This window comes from Nicotiana attenuata, unplaced genomic scaffold (genome assembly GCF_001879085.1).
Source record: "Nicotiana attenuata strain UT unplaced genomic scaffold, NIATTr2, whole genome shotgun sequence".
In the NCBI taxonomy this organism is placed as follows: domain Eukaryota; kingdom Viridiplantae; phylum Streptophyta; class Magnoliopsida; order Solanales; family Solanaceae; genus Nicotiana; species Nicotiana attenuata.
Genome location: NW_017671000.1, coordinates 29,648 through 52,044, shown reverse-complemented (window position 1 = coordinate 52,044; position 22,397 = coordinate 29,648). Strand labels below are relative to the sequence as shown.

At 40.6% G+C, this 22,397-nt stretch overlaps 1 protein-coding gene across 1 annotated transcript; it reads left to right on the top strand.

The window, feature by feature from the left end:
* Positions 1-21,087: 21,087 nt before the first annotated feature.
* Positions 21,088-21,543, top strand: LOC109205127 (craniofacial development protein 2-like). The gene has a single exon (XM_019367803.1). The coding sequence runs from the start codon at positions 21,088-21,090 to the stop codon at positions 21,541-21,543; it is 456 nt and encodes a 151-aa protein (XP_019223348.1).
* The last annotated feature ends 854 nt before the right edge of the window (positions 21,544-22,397 follow it).

The window sequence follows — 22,397 nt, the reverse complement described above, 5'->3', positions numbered from 1 at the left end:
ATAATCAGAAAATCAAAAAAAATTAAAAATAAAACAAAATTCAAAACCAAAACTGTGGTAAAAACATAAAATGAAATGAAAATTACCGGAAAATAAGAATGAAAGCTCGAAAAAGTACTTGAACCCAACAATGGAGGTCGGTTACCTTCGTCTCTGAGAAAAGTGTGAGGAAGAGAGAGAAAAACAAACAGAGAAATTAAAATTTAAAATATTAAAACAGTTCTTTTAAGTTGTGGCTACCGGGTGAAAACTAAATTTCATAACATATACAACCTGGGCTAAACCAGGTAAGGGCTTCAAATGTGGGCTATTTTCGTATGGGCTGTATGGCCCAAGTGATATATAACGTAATTTTGGATTTAAATAAATAAGTAAGCGCCAAATATAACAAAGTGGTGATTGGTGCATTGGTCGAATGTTAGAGGGTAAGGAAGTTATGGGCTCTAGCGTCACAAATTTGAGTCTAACTCCAAGCAAAACTATTTTTTTTTTCTTTTTTTTTCATTTCTTTTCGCTCATATTTCATTAATTAATATTTTAATAAAGCTATTATTTGAGAATCAATTAAAATTTCCAAAAACTTTTTTTTCGGGGTTTGTTCTCTTAGAGAATTGCAGGGAATTCAAAATCTTTTGTTTATTAGGAATTGTTATTTGGATATCAAACACACTTTCCAAACATTGAATTTTTTTTATCTTGCGTATAGTGATCTTTTGAACTCAGGCTTTTTAATTTTTACCTTTCTGCAAATTGTGGACTGCAATTTCCGGTAGAATTCCGGCGCAACGGAAAAAATCTGAAAATTCAAGATTTTGCCTACCCAATTCAATTAATTGAGTTTCAAGAAAGAAAAAATATTAACTACAGTAAACAAGTTCTTGTTTCTCCATAGCTCATTTCTGCTCTATATTGCCAGCGAGCTTCTCCCAGTGATTTATACTTTTGTCTGATTTTTCGATCGGAACTAGCATTCTTGCTCTGCGGGTGTTCTCCTCCCCTCGCGTCCTGTGTGTGGTGTGTTTGTGAAGAGGTTCTACGATCAGATGCTCGGCGCAAAATACCAGTGTCGGCTATGGATTTCAGGTTAGGTAGTTTTCGGTGAGCAGTTTTCCATTCGGGTGGTCGTCATTGCAGTCGGAGGTTAGATTTTCGGCGGTATCTTGGCTCGAGGTGACATTCAACCGAGGTCTAGTCGATTTTGCAGTCCTTCTTCAATCCAGGTGTCATCGCTCTTGTTTACTTTATGCGGGAGTTGGTACCTCCTATTCTTCAATCAGTCTTTCTATTTTTCTTGTTAACCAATTAGTTTGTGATAGATTAAGCCTAATTCTTGATTGTATACTTGTTCTCTTAATTAGTTTATTCGCATGTCTTTGAGATTCTAGTCGGTAGATTTTAGTTCTTTTAATTACCTGTACTCTTAATTAGTGCATTTACATATTTTTCTATTCTTTAGTTGTAGATTATAGTTCCTTTGGTTCCTTTATTTTATTTCTTTACCTGTTTTTCTATTCTTTAGTTGTAGATTATAGTTCCTTTAGCCCTTTGTTTTGTTTCTTCACCCTTTTTTTGACCTTTAGTGGTAGATTATAGTTCACGTTAGTTCCTTTAGTTTATCTCGTCACATGTTTTGTGACCTTTAGTGGTAGTTTATAGTTCCCGTTAGTTCCTTTATTTTATTTCTTCACCTGTTTTGTGACCTTTAGCGGTAGATTATATTTTAGTAATTCATTGTATCTTTGGTCGCTTGTTTTCGGGATAGCGCTTGCATAGTGACTCGTAGATTATAGTGGCTTTGGTGAACGATGGTAGGGTAAGGTCTTGTCCTCGGGGGTGTCAGCGTAGGGGAGGGGGTGCGGGGGGTAAGAGGGCTAAGGGTGCTACTAGGTTGAGAGTGGGGTTGTCACGACCCAAAATCCACTAAAGGTAGTGATGGCGCCGGACACCGCTGTCAGGCAAGCCAACCAGAATACTTAATTAAATTCTTATCTCAATAATTTTGATAATGGAAATTTTCCTCCAATTCAGATAGTAAAAGATAATCTTTACAAAAATAAATATAAGAATATTTGGAAATAATACAGAATGTCCCATAATCATCCCACAACCCGGTGTCACAAGTGCATGAGCAATTTCTAAGGAATAATTAAATACAACAACCGTTTGGAATACAATATTGGACAGAAAATAAATACAGTAATCTGAAAGAGACTTGCTGGCTGTGGGTCGTCTCGGGAAATGCAGCTCACCTAAGTCTTCGTATCAACCATGCTGCTACGCCCACTAGGCCACTAACGATGCATGTTCCTGCGCAACAAAAATACACAGAAATGTAGTATGAGTACGGAAACAACGTGTACCCAATGAGTATCCTGTCTAATCTCGAAGAAGTAGAGACGAGAGGTCGACTTCGACACTTACTAGTGGTCCAATAATGTTATCTCAATAATACATTAAATAGTGGATTTTTATAAACATGATTATAATTCAGCAGATTGAAGCAATTAAATAATTCTTTCTTTTATAGGAAACTTCCAAAATTCCTTTTTATCAATTATACAAATATTCTCAAGCCACAAAGAGGTACTAACAACTTCAATAAGTTTCAAGGCAAGCAAAACAAGCATGCGCAAATCATGCCGAGGTCGTACGGCCCGATCCAACAATATTTATACTGTGCACTGCCAGAGGGTCAAATGACGCGAACCATAGATGCATCTATTACCCGCTTCTGAATCATACATGCGATGCGGTCAAACATAAATAAACACAACAATCAGTCAATCAAGAATTCATCAGGGAACAATTATCCAAGGAAAAGCCAACTCTCTTTTAACAATTCAAGAGAATGAAGTTTAATCTTTTTAGAAATTCATTTACTAATTCAATGTGATTTAAGCAATTCAAATTGTCAACAAGATTACAAATATTCCAAGTATAGCATGCTTTTGGGTCCTAGACTACCCAGACTTAAACATAATAGTAGTTACGCACGGACTCTCGTCACCTCGTGCGTACGTAGCCACCACAAATAGGATCACAAATCCAATTAAGTCACCTATGGGGGAAATTCCCTCTTACAAGGTTAGAGAGGAGACTCACCTCGCTTCAAAGATCCATAATCGGCATTCCACATTCTTCCGAAGACTCGAATCGATGAACAAAGCTCCAAACCTAGCCAATAATAATACAAATCCATTAATATATACTCGACTACCCCTAATGATCCAGTTTATAACAATTCCTAACCCCGATCGAAAAGTTGACAAATACGCCCTCGGGCCTACGTGGCCGGATTCCAAATTTTATCGAAGATAAACTTTATCCATAACCTCACGAACTCAAATATATAATTTACTCTCAATTTCATACCCAAAATCGTGGTCAAATTCCAAGAATATTAATTTGTCTAGGTTTTCCCTCAAACCCCAAGTTTCTACCAATTTCATGCTAAAATCCGTACATAATCAATGTATTTAACTCAAGATAGGTGGGGATAGCTTACCTTATCGTTGATGATGAAAATCCCCTCTTGAAACCCTCCAAGAATCGCCCAAACCAAGAAAAAATGAAAGAAAATGGCCAAACCCCGATTTTTAAAACACTCACTGCCTCCAGCTCTTTCCGCACCTGTGGTCTCTTGACCGCTTCTGCGGTTCCACAGGTGCGGACCAAACGCCACTTCTGTGGATCCAGGGCTCCTAGCCTATTCCACTTCTGCGTCCTCTCCTCCGCAGATACAGTCTCGCTTCTGCGGCGAGATGACCACATCTGCGGTCCCAGCTCTCCCCCGCCAATACCGCATTTGCGACCACAGGGCCGCTTCTGCGGCTCCGCACCTGCGGCCCTAGTCTCGCAGGTGCGGTTACACCAGCAACCAGCAACTTCAGCTCCTCTTTAAACTTCAAATTCGATCCGTTAACCATCCGGAATCCACCCGAGGCCCCCCGAGACCCCAACCAATCATGCCAACTAGTCCCAAAACACATTACGGACTTGCTCGAGGCCTCAAATCATATCAAACAGCGCTAAAATCACGAATCGACCTCCAGTCCAAGCTTTATGAACTTTAGAACTTCAAACTTCTACTTTCGATGTTTAGACCTATCAAATCACGTCCGATTGACTTCAATTTTGCACACAAGTCATATTCGACATTATGGGCCTACTCCTAATTTCGAAATTGGATTCCGACCCCGATATCAAAAAGTCCACTTCCGGTCAAACTTCTCAAAAACCTTCAATTTCTACCTTTAGCCAAATGACTCCAAAATGACCCACGGACCTCCTAATTCACTTCCGATCGCGCTCCCAATACCAGAATCACCATACGGAGCTACTCCCAGAGTCGGAATCCCAAACGGAAATCGATAACACTAAAATGCACTTCAACCCGAACTTATAAGATTTCTTCCAAAATGCTAACTTCCACAATAGGCACCAAAACGCTTCCGGGTCATCCTAAACCCGATCTGGGCATACGCCTAAGTTCAAAATCATCATACGAACCTGTTAAAACCCTCGAATCCCGATTACGAGGTCGTTTACTAAAAAATCTAATCCTAATTAATTCTTTTAACTTAAAGCTTCCGAATGAGAATTCTCTTTCCAAATCCACTTCGAACTTCCCGAAATTCAACTCTGACCATACGTATAAGTCATAATACCTGAAATGAAGCTGCTCATGGCCTCAAACTGCTGAACGGCGCGCTAGAGCTCAAAACGACCGGTCGGGTCGTTACAGGGTGATAACTAGGGATTTTGATGTGTTTCATGCTTCTTCTTACTTACGCTTTGATCATAAATTCATACAAAATAGTCCCAAAAGGCTCATAAGTTGTGCTTGATTGCAGGTTTGACCAACAAAGTGATGAGATGTCAAAGATCAGCTCAAAAAGAGTGAAATCTGCAGAAGTACCAAAGACAAGGCAAATTCAGGACAAATAGGCCTAGTGCGGCCGCACTACACTTTGTGCGGTCCGTACTAGGGAGATTCAGAGAGTAGTTATCAAGGCATCAAACCTAGTGTGGCCGCAGTCCATTCTGTGCGGTCCGCACTAGGGAGATTCAAAGAACTAGCAAATCAAGGGTTAAAGCAGTGCGGCCGCAGTGGAGTTTGTGCGGTCCGCACTGAAGGCTCCGCGGCCGCACTACCATTCTACGCGGTCCGCGGAACAGAGGATAAGAGATATGCTATTTGCCAAAGTTCAAGCCAGTGCGGTCCGCGGTCATGTTTGTGCGGACCGCATTGAAGCCTCCGCGGCCGCGGTCCTTTCTGCACGGTCCGCGGAGCCTGAGTTTAGAGAAGTGAATTTGAAGAGCCAAGAGCCTAGTGCGGCCGCAGTTCATTTTGTGCGGCCCGCACTGACCCCGCAGGGGCATTTTTGTCCAGTTTTTCCAGCTTAGTATAAATAGAACCTTTTTCCAGTTTTAGGGTATCAGTTATTTTTGAATAGCATCTGCGCTCGTGAGAACCTATTTTGTAGCCATTTTGGGCATTTTAGCTTAACTCTAACGATAGATTCTCTGTATTTTTTTCTTCAAGCATGAGTAGCTAAACCCATTAGTTAGGGTTGTGGCTCAACCCTAGTATGGGTAATTGATGGGTGTTGTGATATAGGGTTAGATTAGCTATGGGCGTTTGTTATTTGGGTTAATTTTATGGTTTAGTTTATGAATTAGTGGTTGCAAACACTAATTTGTGCTAAGTTGACTTGGGCTCTTCTTGAGAAAGAGAGCCTAAGTTTCCAAAATTGACCCAACAAGGAATTGGGATGGACTCAAGAGATTTGATAGTCCCAATTAAAGGGTTAAACCTCGAGAGAGTAATTACCCGACTTGAACCCTAGTTGCCTAAGCAAATTTGCCTACCCAATTGGTCTTGAGAAAGTCAATTGGGTAAAATTACTTTCTCTACCGAGAGGTGTGAGAGTGGGTAAAGTCGTGCAACGGTTATAGCATATTTCCCCAATCATGCCAATCGTGCCTTAGAAGCAATTACCCGTCAATTAGCCACCTAGGTGAAAGTCACTACCCTATGTAAGGCCCCGGAAAATTTTGCTAAGTAACCTAGGATTTTGTGGTGCCACGTAGGCTTATTATAATATTTTTATGTGCTATTAACATGGTGTACATCAATTGGATTTGGTAAATATTTGTATAAGTCTTATGGTAAGTAAATTGGGATCCAAGGAAAGGCCTAAGTCTAAGAAAAATTGGAAAAGTTCATAATAGGCTAAAATTCCAAATGAGCTTGCACTAATCCATACTTTGAAGGAGCTTATCTAAATATGTGTAAGGTTTTATGTGATGAATAACCTATCAAATGAAAGGTCTTCGAGTCTAGTTTCCAACGCTTCAAACCGTTCGTCATTTGGACATTCCTACACAAAGTTATGATCAAATAACCAAAGGCTGGAAAAATGCGATCCTGTGTTAGATATGCGATCGCAAAAACCATTATGCGGTCCACATACATGATTTGCTATCGCAAATCTTGCAGCAAACTGGACCAGTGTAGCCTAGTTTTGGGCACCGAGTTTTGCGACACGTTTGCGGCCAGCATACCCATTCTGCGGTCCATTATGCGACCGCAGACCTGCATTCGGAGGGCTAATCTTCCTATTTTTATAACCCGACCCCATTATCATATATAGTCTTTGGGGCTTCATTTGGGGTCATTTTTCCACTGATTTTAGAGAGAGTTAAGAGCATTTTAGAGAGAGAAGGAGGAACCCAACATTCAATCATCCTATCTTGCATTAATCTTCAAGAATCAAAGAACCCAATCACAAGTTCTTCATCTAAGAGGTAAGATTCTATACATTAGGCTTTAATTTCGAGTTTAGGGTACAAGATGGGGTATTGAGGTATGATTCTTGGGAGTAATACTATTATGTATACATGCATGTATAAATTAGGGTTGTGGGAAGATTGTTGAACATAAACAAGTAAAGATTTGGTTGGGGAATGAAGGAAAACCTTGAAAAAGAGATTTGAACTTGAGATGCTCAATTAGTATTTGATAAAATGCTCAAATGAGCTGAAACCATGAATACCCTTCTAATTTGTGTTCAATTTTGTATGTCTCAAAGTAGATTGGGACTGCTAGAATTTCCATAACGTTGTAGTAACTTAAGAAAAGCTTAAACGGGGTATGTATGGCTAACTTTAACTCTTGTAGAATCCCCTTGTTGTGACGAGCATACGGTATGTGTACCTTGTATGAAAATATGTGTATTGATTGTCTTAGTTGATTTCCACACCACCAAGTTATATGTGATTGTGAGAAGTGATTTGATGTGCCTACCTTATTATGTGCAAAGTTTGTAAATGCTTGAGGATGCCGACATGGAAGTATGTGTTAACGAATGAAAGAATGTTGATGTGTCCAAATGTGGGAATGTGTATAATGGCTAAAAACCCTGCGTAGTAAGTAATGAAAGAGGGTATTGTGAAATGACGTAAATAAGTTGAACGACTACAATAACACCTTGTACATGAATTACTTCTTGGTGACAGTTATGGTGCCATGGGCCCAAATGTATGAATTGGTTATATGAACTTGTGTTCCCTTGAAATGATGGTTCTTGTGATGTATTGTTTGTTGTTGTTGTTGTGTGAAATGTGATTGTTTGGTGGGATCGGGTTGCGCGCCGCAACACGAAGTAATAAGGTATGGGTTGTGGTGATAAGGTTGGCCGAGGTAATAAGGGTGACCGAGGTAATAAGGGTGAAAAAGTGACCATAGTCACTATTGAAATGAAAATATATGAAACTTTTGAATGTGGAAGTGTTGGAAAGGGAAAAAGGAGAGATTGTGAAACTTTGATTTTGGTTGTTTCTTCCTACGTGCAATGCTTGTTGGTTCTATTACTGTCTCTTAGATGTGTATTGTTTGATATTCTGGATGGCCTGAAGCCATGTGATTGAACTGTGAACTATTGTTGTTGTGTGAAGTGTGATTGTCCGATGGGATCGGGTTGCACGCCGCAACACAAAATGATAAATTGTGGGTTCGGGTGATAAGGGTGGCCGAGGTAATAAGGGTGGCCGAGGTAACAAGGATGGAACGTGATCATTATCACTATCGAAATGAAAGTCTGTGAAATCATTGATATGATTAAATGATGTTGAAAGGGGAAAATGAGAGATTGTGAAACTTGTCTGGCCTTGGTTGTTCCTTTCGTGTGCATTGATTGTTGATTCTATTACTTTTCGTTATCTGTGTATTAATTGATTTTACTTGGGATAAAGTTTGTTCATACATACCAGTACAATTCAAATGTACTGACGTCCCCTTTGCCGGGGGCGCTACATTCTTGTTATGATTGTAGGTGGTTCTATAGCAGGTACTCCAGTCCACCGGCAGTGGCACCTCCTCCACTTTCCGTCAGCTGTATTGGTGAGCCCCTTTCCTCTCGGGGCCCTGCGTGGCTCATGCCGCTTTTCTTCCCGTAGTCTTATTTTGGTATTTGTGTAAGGTATAGCCGGAGCCTTGTTGCCGACATTTCCATAATATTCTTCAGTTGTATTTAGAGGCTCCGTAGACAGGTTGTGGGTAGTGTCGGGTATTGGGATTTAAAATAGAAATATTGATGTTTGGCAATGATGTATAAAACTTGTAATACCTTTAAAATGGTGAATGAAGTTGCTAATGAAAATGAAATGGAAATCGTTAATGATATGTTTATAGAATTTGATTAATGGAGTCCATCTCCTATTTATTCATGAAATAGTTTGGGTAGAATGAGACCTAACAGGCTTGCTCGGTCGGGTTTACTGGGTTGAACGCCGGTCGCGCTCCTCGGATTTTGGGGCGTGACAAACTTGGTATCAGAGCCTAAGGTTTTAAAGTGTCCTAGGATGTCTCGGAGCCGTGTCTAGTAGAGTCCTTCTTATCGGTGTGTTGTCGACCACATCTATAAGTTGGAGGCTATTCAGATATTTAGGAATTTCACCCTTCTTTGATACTCCAATCGTGCGATAGAGCTCAAGTTAGGGAGCTGATTTCCTCTCTAAGTCTTATTCTCAAGATTGGTAGCCTTGATACCATAATCCGCGAATTTGAAGCATGTAAGGAGGGATTGATCCCACCATTGAGTCCGAGTGATTGCCCAAGGACTTGTTAGGAGAATGTATTGAGCTGTGGATGGACTGGTAAAACATATCGCTAAGAGGGGAGATTCCTTGTCCCTATTGATGTCTCTGCACCATCAGATCATGTAGTATATCAGTATGTTACCTACGTACGTTAGGGATGTGGAGTCGAGGGGTATCGATTAAGCTATTGCCCTATCAACCTAACGTCATTAAGTGAGTCAAATGAAAATTTCTACTCATTTTACATGTACATCCATATTGAAGAGTTCTCATAAACATGGTCTTAACAAGATGTTGAATAACAAAACATTGTGTGTATCGACTCTTTGAACGAGACGCACTATCCGTGAATCTACTCTATTATGAATTCTCTTATTTACATTATTGTGGAATTAAGTTCTATAATTATGCCCTTGAATTGAGTTATAACTCTAGGATTGATACTTCCCACTTGCTTTTCCTAAATTCTCACCAAGGGACTATATCCGATGAATTTCTTACAGAATCTTTTTATTTAAATGGACAAAATCTACTCGATTGTGCCTATACATGCACCGTCGTAAAGTTTACCTATGTGGTGTCAAGTTCCATGCAAAGCATCCCAGCGTTGCGATCCTTCTCGAGTCACTCTTTTACTCAGTTGTGTATATGGCTTATATGGTTTGAACAGTCAATCTACTCTCTTGCGAATATCATCATGAAAGCTTCTCACTGCCTAGTGACATAAGAGCATACCTTAACACCTCACATGAGTGCATGTCAATCGAAATGGTCACCGTGTGCATAAAGTCTCTCTGAAAATTGAGATCCTCACATCCACGTCATAGGAAGATCATGTGTCGCCATAACTTTCGTGTCCACTTGGGACATCCCGCAGTAAGTAGCTCACCTTGTCCTAGTATTGTGGTTGCTCGTGGCATGGTCGTATATTGCAGTTGGGAGCTAATATAGCAGAAACATGTCCAGCTTATAACAAATGTTTATTTTATCCTTACACCTCCATAACATGTGTTAATTGTGTTCTTTAGTTAGTGAATTCATTGTGCTAGTTTCCCCACACTTGTTCGATAACCATGAGAGAACATATCCTTCTATGAGTCATTGTAACACTTCCTTTCTCGTAAGGACCCCTACTAGGCTCTCTGTCAAGACCAAGCACACCTTCGGGGGTTATTATAACACAATGTCTCTTTCTCTTGTTTTTCTGTATTTCATTAGCATCTGGGTAGTTCTCAAGTCAAAATCCATGAAGAACTCATTAAGAACATCTGCAAACCCTCCATCATTATTCTATACTATCTCATTTGGTTCCCATATCACTTCAAGTTCATCAAGGGTTGATAGCATGTCGCAATTAGTGAAATTGAATGATCTCTTTCCGATAATGGATTATCTACACTTGTGCCAGTCCAACGATCTGCTTATCAGTCTAAGTCTCGCCTTTTGGTTTCGGGTTGGCCAAGAAGAAATACACCTAGTAACACATTCATATGTCAAAGCCTTTCTCTCAGTCAAGTCTTATAGCATCTCCCAATGTAGCCTGTAATAGCTGGTTGTGTAAAAGTGTGTTGTAGTGCTTCATTATGAAGTTGAGTTGCTAAACATAATTGGATTATTTTGAATTCTAGAGCTATGCATCACGTGACTTCATACAGAGATCTTCTTTAAAAAATGTAGCTTCTCGTAATCGCTTTATATTACCACCCTTCCTAGTGGATATAATGTAAAGGTTACTTCCATAAGGCTCTTTCACTTTCTTTTCATTTGTCTTGCATGGTGTGTTGTTTACCCGTAATCTTCAATGCGATATTATCTCAATGTCTTGACTAGTCATCCAACTATACGATTCGATTAAATTCACCTTATTTTTATACTCTACAAGTACCCTTTTCTAAAAGGACACTGAAAGTAGGTAAATCCCCCTTTACTATGGACTTCTAATATCTTCGACTTAGTTTAAGCTTGTTGGTTCCAAATGGTGCTCATTAGTTTTGCTACACTACTATCTATTTCATCTGATAACTCTCATTGTAAAATTCATTTACGTTTCATGGCATCAAAGAGGAAGTCTTGTAGCATTAAGGAAGGGGACATATTCCTTTTGTTAGAATAAATAAATATTGCCGGTATTCTTTGTAGATGTTCTTCTAACAACCATTTACCTGCTCTGCTTATCCATGTGACTAGATAACCTAGGTTACTTCTCCTCGATAAATGCATTAAGACGTCTCATTCTTTAGAACTTATCCATGTGGGCACTTTGAGGTCTTATTTTATACCAACTCATAACGGTTTTAAGTACTTTCACGCCATTGTTATCGATCTTCTAGGGCTACGAGGACTTGTCTCATGGGTTTTTAAAAGTAATGATTTTCCTTTAAGCTCAGGCTGAAATTTCCCTGATTTCGAAGCAAAGTGCGTCCCCTTTTTCCAAAGTCTTAAATGGGTCGGATTGGATGGGTTACGTGGCCTTCTTCTCACTCGACTTCTAGAATAATTGACTATATCATTTTCGTGTGAGGGGAGTTTTGCTACCCTTGGTATTACACCTCCTTGGGTGGATAGGAATGTCATTTGTCTTTCTCCCCGGGGCATCATGTTAACCATTAGAACGCCTCTAACCAATACATGATTTCATCCCAAAATTTAGATGTCCGAGCTGTGTGGTTTCATTCGTGAAAGGGGTGAGATTAGATGCCTTTAGATTTTTGCACATATCATGAGCATAGTGATTTGAGAGACAAGTGGTCGTTTCTTTAGTTCTCTCATATATGATCAATTATGAGGAAGGGTTAAGCTATCTGAAATATGATAATCTCATACGCGTTCAACTTCTTTTCATCCTCACGGGCTTATGGCATAGATTCTGTGTGTCAAGTAATGTTAAGAGTGTAATTCAACTTCATGTATTTTGAAACCCATATCACATTCAAGGTGCCAGAGTATTCTTATTCTTGATAAACGGATTTTCCCTACACTCTAGAAAATGAGTGGTTCACGTACTTGAGTATTCCTCCTTAATGGTTCCTATTGCCAATGTACGAGTTACCTCTATGCCTTATTTGTCTAATAATTGATGTCCTCACAATAATTAACCATGTTAGTATTGTTAGTAGTAACCTTCTGTGTCTCTTAGCATATAACCTCGTGAAATGCTCTGCTCAGCACATTAATGGATTCCTGAATAACTCCAGCCTGATCTTGAACTCTGTTGTTCCTCATTGTATTAGATCCATTGGATATTGTAAGTTCAGACAAGTCAAAGATGAAGCTTCACAGTGTGATCACATATATATTTGATAGGTAATTTTATGGTCAATTTATGATAGCACATCTTAGAGTAATTGTTGAAGGTCATCAAGGGTTTAGTGTGAGTGTTCGCCTACAGATTTAGAGTTTGGAGGGTGAGCAGATAATTCTCAAAATTTTCCCCTGCAGATGTTATGAGAATTGATGATGAAGGGTAAGTAAGCGCACTTCCCATTAGGTCGCACTAGGAGTATGATGGTTCCCCATAATTGTTCCTCATGAATTTGTGTTTTCATATGCCTATGTCTAAGAAGGCAGGTGGAGATAAATTGTGTATCATTTAGGTGGAAATTATTGAAGGTGAAGTTAATGGATAGTTAGCTTATGCGAGATATCTACTTGTCATCCTTGTTAGGTAGTTCAGGGGTCGAAATTGCTCCCGTGAATGTGTTCTGGCGAAGTCTGTAGATATAAGAGGCCACATTGAAGGCCGAGAGTGTCGTGGAAATAAAATATTTTCTCTTGATTGCATAGCAGTTGGTTTTGATTTGAAAGGTACCTTCTAGGTGTTATGATTTAAAAATGTGCAGTCCATGCCCAAGTATCATCGTGATAAAGTAGTGTTTATAATGCTGAGGTTCTTGTCATTGATATATACATTATGGTGCTTTGTCGAGTTGTGTGTGTGTGTTATTAGGATGGTTTTGGTGGTTCTCTAGCAGGTGGATAGGCCTAGTTACAAAGGAGACTCTGCCGAAATTTCTGAAAAATTTAGGAGTTAGTCAAAATTTAAGGTCTCGAGGTAGGTGAGAAAAGAGATTTATTATATTAAGCATTTAAGTCGGACTCTACTCCTCATTCGAGGACGAATGATCCTAAGGGAAGGATAATGTAAGGCCCCGGAAAATTTCGCTAAGTAACCTAGGATTTTGTAGTTCCACGTAGGCTTATTATAATATTTTTATGTGCTATTAACATGGTGTATATCAATTGGATTTGGTAAATATGTGTATAAGTCTTATGGTAAGTAATTTGGGGTCCAAGGAAAGGCCTAAGTCTAAGAAAAATTGGAAAAGTTCATAATAGGCTAAAATTCCAAATGAGCTTGCACTAATCCTACTTTGAAGGAGCTTATCTAAATATTTGTATGGTTTTATGTGATGAAAAACCTATCAAATGAAAGTTCTTTGAGTCTAGTTTCCAACGCTTCAAACCGTTCGTCATTTGGACATTACTACACAAAGTTATGATCAAATTACCAAAGGCTGGAAAAATGCGATCCTGTGTTAGATATGCGATTGCAAAAACCATTATGCGGTCCGCATACTTGATTTGCTATCGCAAATCTGGCCGCAAACTGGACCAGTGTAGCCCAGTTTTGGGCACCGAGTTTTGCGATGCGTTTGCGGCCAGCATACCTAATCTGCGGTCCATTATGAGACCGCAGACCCGCATTCGGAGGGTTAATCTTCCTATTTTTATAACCCGACTCCATTTTCATATATAGTCTTTGGGGCTTCATTTGGGGTCATTTTTCCATTGATTTTAGAGAGAGCTAAGAGCATTTTAGAGAGAGAAGGAGGAACCCAACACTCAATCATCCAATCATGCATCAATCATCAAGAATCAAAGAACCCAATCACAAGTTCTTCATCTAAGAGGTAAGATTCTATACATTAGGCTTTAATTTCGAGTTTGGGGTACAAGATGGGGTATTGAGGTATGATTCTTGCGAGTAATACTATTATGTATACATGCATGTATAAATTAGGGTTGTGGGAAGATTGTTGAACATAAACAAGTAAAGATTTGGTTGGGGAATGAAGGAAAACCTTGAAAAAGAGATTTGAACTTAAGATGCTCAATTAGTATTTGATAAAATGCTCAAATGAGCTGAAACCATGAATACCCTTCTAATTTGTGTTCAATTTTGTATGTCTCAAAGTAGATTGGGATTGCTAGAATTTTCGGAACGTTGTAGTAACTTAAGGAAAGATTAAACGAGGTATGTATGGCTAACTTTAACTCTTGTAGAATCCCCTTGTTGTGACGAGCATACGGTATGTGTACCTTGTATGAAAATATGTGTATTGATTGTCTTAGTTGATTTCCACACCACCAAGTTATATGTGATTGTGAGAAGTGGTTTGATGTGCCTACCTTATTATGTGCAAAGTTTGTAAATGCTTGAGGATGCCGACATGGAAGTATGTGTTAACGAATGAAAGAATGTTAATGTGTCCAAATGTGGGAATGCGTATAATGGCTAAAAACCCTGCGTGGTAAGTAATGAAAGAGGGTATTATGAAATGACGTAAATAAGTTGAACGACTACGACAACACCTTGTACATGAATTACTTCTTGGTGACAGTTATGGTGCCATGGGCCCAAATGTATGAATTGTAGATATGAACTTGTGTTCCCTTGAAATGATGGTTCTTGTGATGTATTGTTTGTTATTGTTGTTGTGTGAAATGTGATTGTTCGGTGGGATCGGGTTGCGCGCCATAACATGAAGAAATAAGGTATGGGTTGTGGTGATAAGGTTGGCCGAGGTAATAAGGGTGGCCGAGGTAATAAGGGTGGAAAAGTGACCATAGTCACTACTAAAATGAAAATATATGAAACTTTTGAATGTGGAAGTGTTGGAAAGGGAAAAAGGAGAGATTGTGAAACTTTTGATTTTGGTTGTTTCTTCCTACGTGCAATGCTTGTTGGTTCTATTACTGTCTCTTAGCTGTGTATTGTTTGATATTCTGGATGGCCTGAAGCCATGTGATTGAACTGTGAACTATTGTTGTTGTGTGAAGTGTGATTGTCCGGTGGGATCGGGTTGCACGCCGCAACACAAAATGATAAATTGTGGGTTGGGGTGATAAGGGTGGCCGAGGTAATAAGGGTGGCCGAGGTAACAAGGATGGAACGTGATCATTATCACTATCGAAATGAAAGTCTGTGAAATCATTGATATGATTAAATGATGTTGAAAGGGGAAAAGGAAAGATTGTGAAACTTGTCTGGCCTTGGTTGTTCCTTTCGTGTGCATTGATTGTTGATTCTATTACTTTTCGTTATCTGTGTATTGATTGATTTTACTTGGGATAAAGTTTGTTCATACATACCAGTACAATTCAAATGTACTGACGTGCCTTTTGCCGGGGGCGCTACATTCTTGTTATGATTGTAGGTGGTTCTATAGCAGGTACTCCAGTCCATCGACAGTAGCACCTCCTCCACTTTCCTTCAGCTGTATTGGTGAACCCCTTTCCTCTCGGGGCCCTGCGTGGCTCATGCCACATTTCTTCCCGGAGTCTTATTTTGGTATTTGTGTAAGGTATAGCTGGAGCCTTGTTTCCGGCATTTCCATATTATTCTTCAGTTGTATTTAGAGGCTCCGTAGACAGGTTGTGGGTAGTGTCGGGTATTGGGATTTAAAATAGAAATGTTGATAATTGGCAATGATGCATAAAACTTGTAATACCTTTAAAATGGTGAATGAAGTTTCTAATGAAAATGAAATGGAAATCGTTAATGATATGTTTATAGAATTTGATTAATTGAGTCCATCTCCTACTTATTCATGAATTAGTTTGGATAGAATGAGACCTAACAGGCTTGCTCGGTCGGGTTTACTCGGTTGAACGTCTGTCGCGCTCCTCGGATTTTGGGGCGTGACACCCTAATGCCTTTTAAACCATTAGATATAACTTGTAGCAATTTACTCTTAGATTAATATAGTTGCAATTATAACTTGTAGTTTTATCATAGTAGAATATACAGGAAAAAACCAAAAATGAATAGAAGTGATATTTGGAACAAATACGCAATTCCAACCTAAAATAGATACTCGACTCCATTTCTAGATCCCTAAGGAAATCGATCCCGACCCTCATATAGGGTAAAAGCTATTGCGACCCTCTCTTGCTACCTTTTATTGGTGGGTGCGGAGCATGACCGGAACTACCCTTTCCCCAATACGCTCTCTATGTATTTCCGGGACTTGGAGGTGGAAAAGAAGCCATATGATGTCAAGACCAAACCGGTAGCCCCATTCTCATGGTATAGTTTGAAGGGGCTAGACAACCCCAAGGACAAGAACTACAAGGCCCCTGCTTCTGCCCCAACTGGCCAGTCTGAAGAGCCAGTTGTGGAGGCCTCTACTGAGCCTGCCTCTACAGTTGCTGACATGCCTCCCGGACCTTCCACTATTGCTGACTTGCCTCTTGGTCCTTCTACCTCAGCTGGCCCAGAGATTCCATCTTCCCAGGCCCATCCTATCACTGCCCACCGGCTGAGCCAGACACTTTAGAGCCTGAACAACTGGAGGTATACTGCTTCATCCAAGTTGTCTACCTTGACCTTCACCATTGCAGCTCAGTCGGCTCCTCAGCCAGCACAGGTCCCACAGTCTATAGGGGATGCCTTGAAGAAGATACTTGGCAACCAGGAGAAGATCCTCAGTACCCAGGCTGATTTGGCAAAGGCAGTGGATTCATATGGCAAGGCTCTAAAGGAGCTTGCCAATGAGCACAAGAAGCTTAGAAAGACACGGGCCTCCAAGGAGTCCGTGAAGGAGCTACGGGCGGATGTAGATAGACTGAAGGCAGACCAGCTGCCTTTAGACTTATTGTTTGAGGACCCAGCTCCAACAGCAGCCACAGATCCGGAGCAGACATAGAGGCCTCCGAAGAGGAAGAGGACAATCCCGAGAGCAGATGATGCCATCATCCAGTTGGCGGACCTACCGGAGGCTTCCTCCAGTCAGCCACAGGATGTACCAGATCCACAACCCGTCCAGGTCTAGGCCCAGGTCCCAGCAGCAGGATACGGGGAACCAGTCTGAGGTTCCCGAGCATACCGAGGACCCAGGGAACACTCATGATCCTATGCAGACGGACGTGGCTTAGGGAGTCTTCATATCCTTTCTTGATTATTTTTTGTGCTTATTTTGTTTAGTTGGCATTGCGGACAATGCCAGCTTTTATTTGAGGGGGTGTGCCCTACATATTTTGTTTGGATGACTGTATATATGAATCACTTTTATGCTTTCTTGATTTTTCACATTTGGTCTGTATATAATCTTACATTTAGTTACTTTTATCGCATTTTTTATCTTTCCTTTGGTCTGTATATAAATTTACATCATTGTATATATTCATTCCCCGTTGTATATTCAAATCCCCTATTGTACATATTCATTCTATTTTCTATTTTTGCAAAATAATTTCGTTTTTAGCTTCTTATATAGGCTTGTAGCCTTTTGTTTTGTTTTGGACGTTTTAATAAGCCTTTGGTTTTCTTAATGCCGCGGTTCTTTCCAAAGGTGGAGTATTGTGTGAACCGGGTGGCTCTTCCCAATGATAGATGGCGTGACAACCTTCTTAAGGGTTTGAGTCCGTTTTTGTTTTTATTTTTGGTAGTTTATAGTTAAGGATACCTCTTGCAAAGCTTCACTTGGGCCTAGCACATTTGCCTTTGATCCCATGGTCAAAGACAAAATGTTGTGTTTAGGATGGTGAAAGTTGTGGCCTTGAGACTCTTGCGTTGGCCGATAATCATCAAGTGGTTTTTCGGGACCATTGTGTGCTTAAATCATATCTAAGGTCGTTGTGGGCCCCCAACTCTATATTTTTAGCAATCCTTTAGCTTGTGTGGTGAGAAATCGAATTACGAGTCCAAGTCCCGAGCCATTGGTCTAGAACTTGCTCTGAATGTTTGTTGAGGCGAAATCTTGAGTGAAATTTGACTTGAGAAGTGATTATAGGCTCTCCTTGATCCAAATGATAGTTGAACAAATTCCATAGCCTACCAATGTTATGATCCCTAGTTAACCCTTTTGAACCTTAGACCTTCTTCTTTCAATAACCATGTTACAAGCCTATACCCGTTCTAAAATATACCCTCTCTTGGCACCCGATCTTTCCTTGAGCACATGGCAAAAGTATAAGTTTGGGGGGAGAGACGAGGATGACAACAAAGTGGTACAAGGCACAAAAATAAAGAAAAGGAAAGGCAATAAAAAAGAAAGGAAAGCAAAAGAAAAAAAGAATGCTCACATGTGAGAAAGAATAAAAAGGGATTTAAGAAAAGCAAAAGGAAGAAAGGTGCGGAAAGTTAAAAAAGGAGAAACGGTTTGAATTCCATAAGAAAGAGTGACAAAGTGTCTCTCTAACCCCTTAGAAAGAAGTGTGATGACTCAAAGAGTCAAGAGAATGTGTGCTAAATAAATCAAAAGAAGTGCTTAAGGGAAGATGGAACCCACTTAGATCAAAACATTTCCTACCCTGAACCAAAAGCCTTCACAATGACTCCATAAAAGCCCTATATGATCTTGAGTTGAATGAAGCTTACATTAGTGGATACTTACATAAGGGGCAAGCATATGGTACTTAGAGCCGGACTTGTGACCTTTCCTTGAGAGAGATGAGTGAATTCCCATTAACCTCGATTTGTGTGTCAAATGCTCTAAAAGGTGAGGTTTTGCTTAGGGAAAGTTGAGGATGTGTGAGTTTGGATTCCACAATGACTAAAGTAATTGAAAGAGTTCTTTGATGTGTTGAGTCAACTCTTGATGCTCTTGTGTCACACTTGATCCATGGTTTTTCAAAGGTTAAATGTTGTACATTTGATGCATTCGTATTGAGGGCAATTGTTAGTCCAAATTGATGCTTGTTGAGGTTACTTTAGGATAGCTGAAAATTCTTGGATTTTTCCTTAAGGGGTGGGTCTTATTTTGTTTGCTTGAGGACAAGCAAAAGCTTAAGTTGGGAGTTGATAACTAGGGATTTTGACGTGTTTCATGCTCCTTCTTGCTTACGCTTTGATCATAAATTCATACAAAATAGTCCCAAAAGGCTCATAAGTTGTGCTTGATTGCAGGTTTGACCAACAAAGTGACGAGATGTCAAAGATCGGCTCAAAAGGAGTGAAATCTGCATAAGTACCAAAGACAAGGCAAACTCAGGACAAATAGGCCAGCACTACACTTTGTGCGGTCCGTACTAGGGAGATTCAGAGAGTAGTTATCAAGGCATCAAACCTAGTGCGGCCGCAGTCCATTCTGTGCTGTCCGCGATAGGGAGATTCAGAGAACTGGCAAATCAAGGGTTAAAGCAGTGCGGCCGCAGTGGAGTTTGTGCGGTCCGCACTGAAGGCTCCGCGGCCGCACTACCATTCTACGCGGTCCGGGGAAGAGAGGATCAGAGAGATGCTGTTTGCCAAAGTTCAAGCCAGTGCGGTCCGCGGTCATGTTTGTACGGACCGCATTGAAGCCTCCGCGGCCGCGGTCCATTCTGCGTGGTCCGGAGAGCCTGAGTTCAGAGAAGTGAATTTGAAGAGTCAAGAGCCTAGTGCGGCCGTAGTTCATTTTGTGTGGCCCGCACTGACCCCGCAGGGGCAATTTTGTCCAGTTTTTCCGGCTTAGTATAAATAGAACCTTTTCCATTTTTAGGGCATCAGTTATTTTAGAATAGCTGCTGCGCTCGTGAGAACTTATTTTGTAGCCATTTTGGGCATTTTAGCTTAACTCTAACGATAGATTCTCTGTATTTTTTTAGTGTTTAGTTAATGTCTTTTTCTTCATCTATTTCTCTATTTTCTTCTTCAAGCATGAGTAGCTAAACCCATTAGCTAGGGTTGTGGCTTAACCCTAGTGTGGGTAATTGATGGGTGTTGTGATATATGGTTAGATTGGCTATGGGTGTTTGTTATTTGGGTTAATTTTATGGTTTAATTTATGAATTAGTGGTTGCAAATACTGATTTGTGCTAAGTTGACTTGGGCTCTTCTTGAGAAAGAGCCTAAGTTTCCAAAATTGACCCAAAAAGAATTGGGATGGACTCAAGAGATTTGATAGTCCCAATTAAAGGGTTAAATCTCGAGAGAGTAATTACCCGACTTGAACCCTAGTTGCCTAAGCAAATTTGCCTACCCAATTGGTCTTGAGAAAGTCAATTGGGCAAAATCACTCTCTCTACCGAGAGGTGTGAGAGTGGGTAAAATCGTGCAACGGTTATAGCATATTTCCACAATCATGCCAATCGTGCCTTAGAAGCAATTATCTGTCAATTAGCCACCAAGGTGAAAGTCACTACCCTAGTGTATTTTAAACCATTAGATACAACTTGTAGCAATTTACTCTTAGATTAATATAGTTGCAATTATAACTTGTAGTTTTATCATAGTAGAATATATAGAAAAAAAAAAAGCAAAAATGAATAGAAGTGATATTTGGAACAAATACGCAATTCCAACCTAAATAGATACTCGACTCTATTTCTAGCTCCCTGAGGAAATCGATCCCGACCCTCATATCGGGTAAAAGCTATTGCGACCCTCTCTTGCTACCTTTTATTGGTGCGGAGTAGGCAGCGATCCCATGGGTCTTGGAACGTAGGAACTTTGACTGAAAAATTTGTAGAACTAGCGAATATTCTCGAGAAAAGGAAGGTTAATATAGCTTTTGTATAGGAGACTAGGTGGGCAGGAGATAAGGCGCGAGATGTGGGCAGTTTCAAACTTTAGTATTCTGGGAGGTTGGGGGCACGAACGGGGTAGGTATCTTGGTTGATAACGACCTCCGTGAACTAGTAGTGGAAGTTAGGAGGGCGAATGACAGACTGATGACTATTAAGCTAGTTGTTAGTGGTTTTAATTCGAACATAATCAGTGCGTATGCACCCCAAACAGGATTGTATCAGGAAGTCAAGAGGCGTTTCTAGGAGGACTTAGATGAGATGGTGTGTGGTATCCCGCACACCGAGAAGCTTTTCATAGGAGGAAATTTCAACGGCCACATTGGAGCGACTCCTGGGAGATATGATGATGTGCATGGTGGCTTTGGTTTTGGAGATAGAAACGAAGGAGGAACGTCTCTACTGGACTTTGCTAGAGCTTTTGATATTGTGATAGCAAACTCAAGTTTCCCGAAGAAGAGGGAGCACTTGGTCACCTTCCGGAGTTCGGTGACCGAGACTCAGATTGATTATGTACTTTGTAGGAAGTCCGATAGAGGTCTTTACATGGATTGCAAGGTCATCCCAAGTGAGAACCTCTCGACCCTTCATAGGCTCCTAGTCATGGACCTTGAGATCACGAGGAAAAGGAGGAAGAGGGCGATGTATAGCCAACATAGGATAAAGTGGGGAGCCTTGACGGAAGCTAAAGCGCAGGAGTTAGGGGTCAGCTGGTGACTGTGGGGGCTTGGAGGAGTAGTGGGGACGCAAGCGCTATGTGGACCATGACTGCGCAGTGCATTAGGGAAGCCGCAAGAAAGGTATTAGGAGTCTCAAAGGGTAATTATGGTGGTCACAAGAGAGAGTGGTGGTGGAATGGAGAGGTGCAAAGAAAAGTGGATATCAAGAAAGCATCATATCTGAAGCTAGTGGAAAGTGTAGACGAGGAGGAGAAAAGGGCGAATAGGGAGCATTATAAGTTGGCTAAGAAAGAGGCTAAACTAGTAGTTACGGCGGCAAAGACTGCAACTTTTAGTCGGTTGTATAAGGAACTCAAGGGCTGTGGTGCGGATAAGAGGTTGTTCAGGTTAGCCAAGGCGCGAGAAAGGAAGGCGCGTGACTTGGACCAAGTGAAGTGCATCAAGGACGAAGAAGGTAGAGTTTTGTTGGATGAGGGGCTTATCCATCGGAGATGGATGACCTACTTCCATAGTCTCTTGAACGAGGAGGGGGACAAGAGCATTGTACTAGGTGATTTGGAATTCTCCGGGAGTCATTGTGACTTTGGGTATTGTAGGCAGATTAGAGTTGATAAAGTTGAGGGTGCTATGCGTAAGAAGAGCAGGGGCAAAATGACAGGACCGGATGAAATCTCGGTGGAGTTTTGGAAGAATGTGGGCAAAGCGGGTTTGGAGTGGCTCACTAGGTTATTTAATGTAATTTTTAGGACAAATAAGATGCCCGAAGAGTGGAGGTGGAGCACGATGGTTCCTGTATACAAGAACAAGGGTGATATCAAAAATTGCAATAATTATCGGGGTATCAAGCTGCTTAGCCATACTATGAAAGTCTGGGAGAGAGTGGTAGAGCTA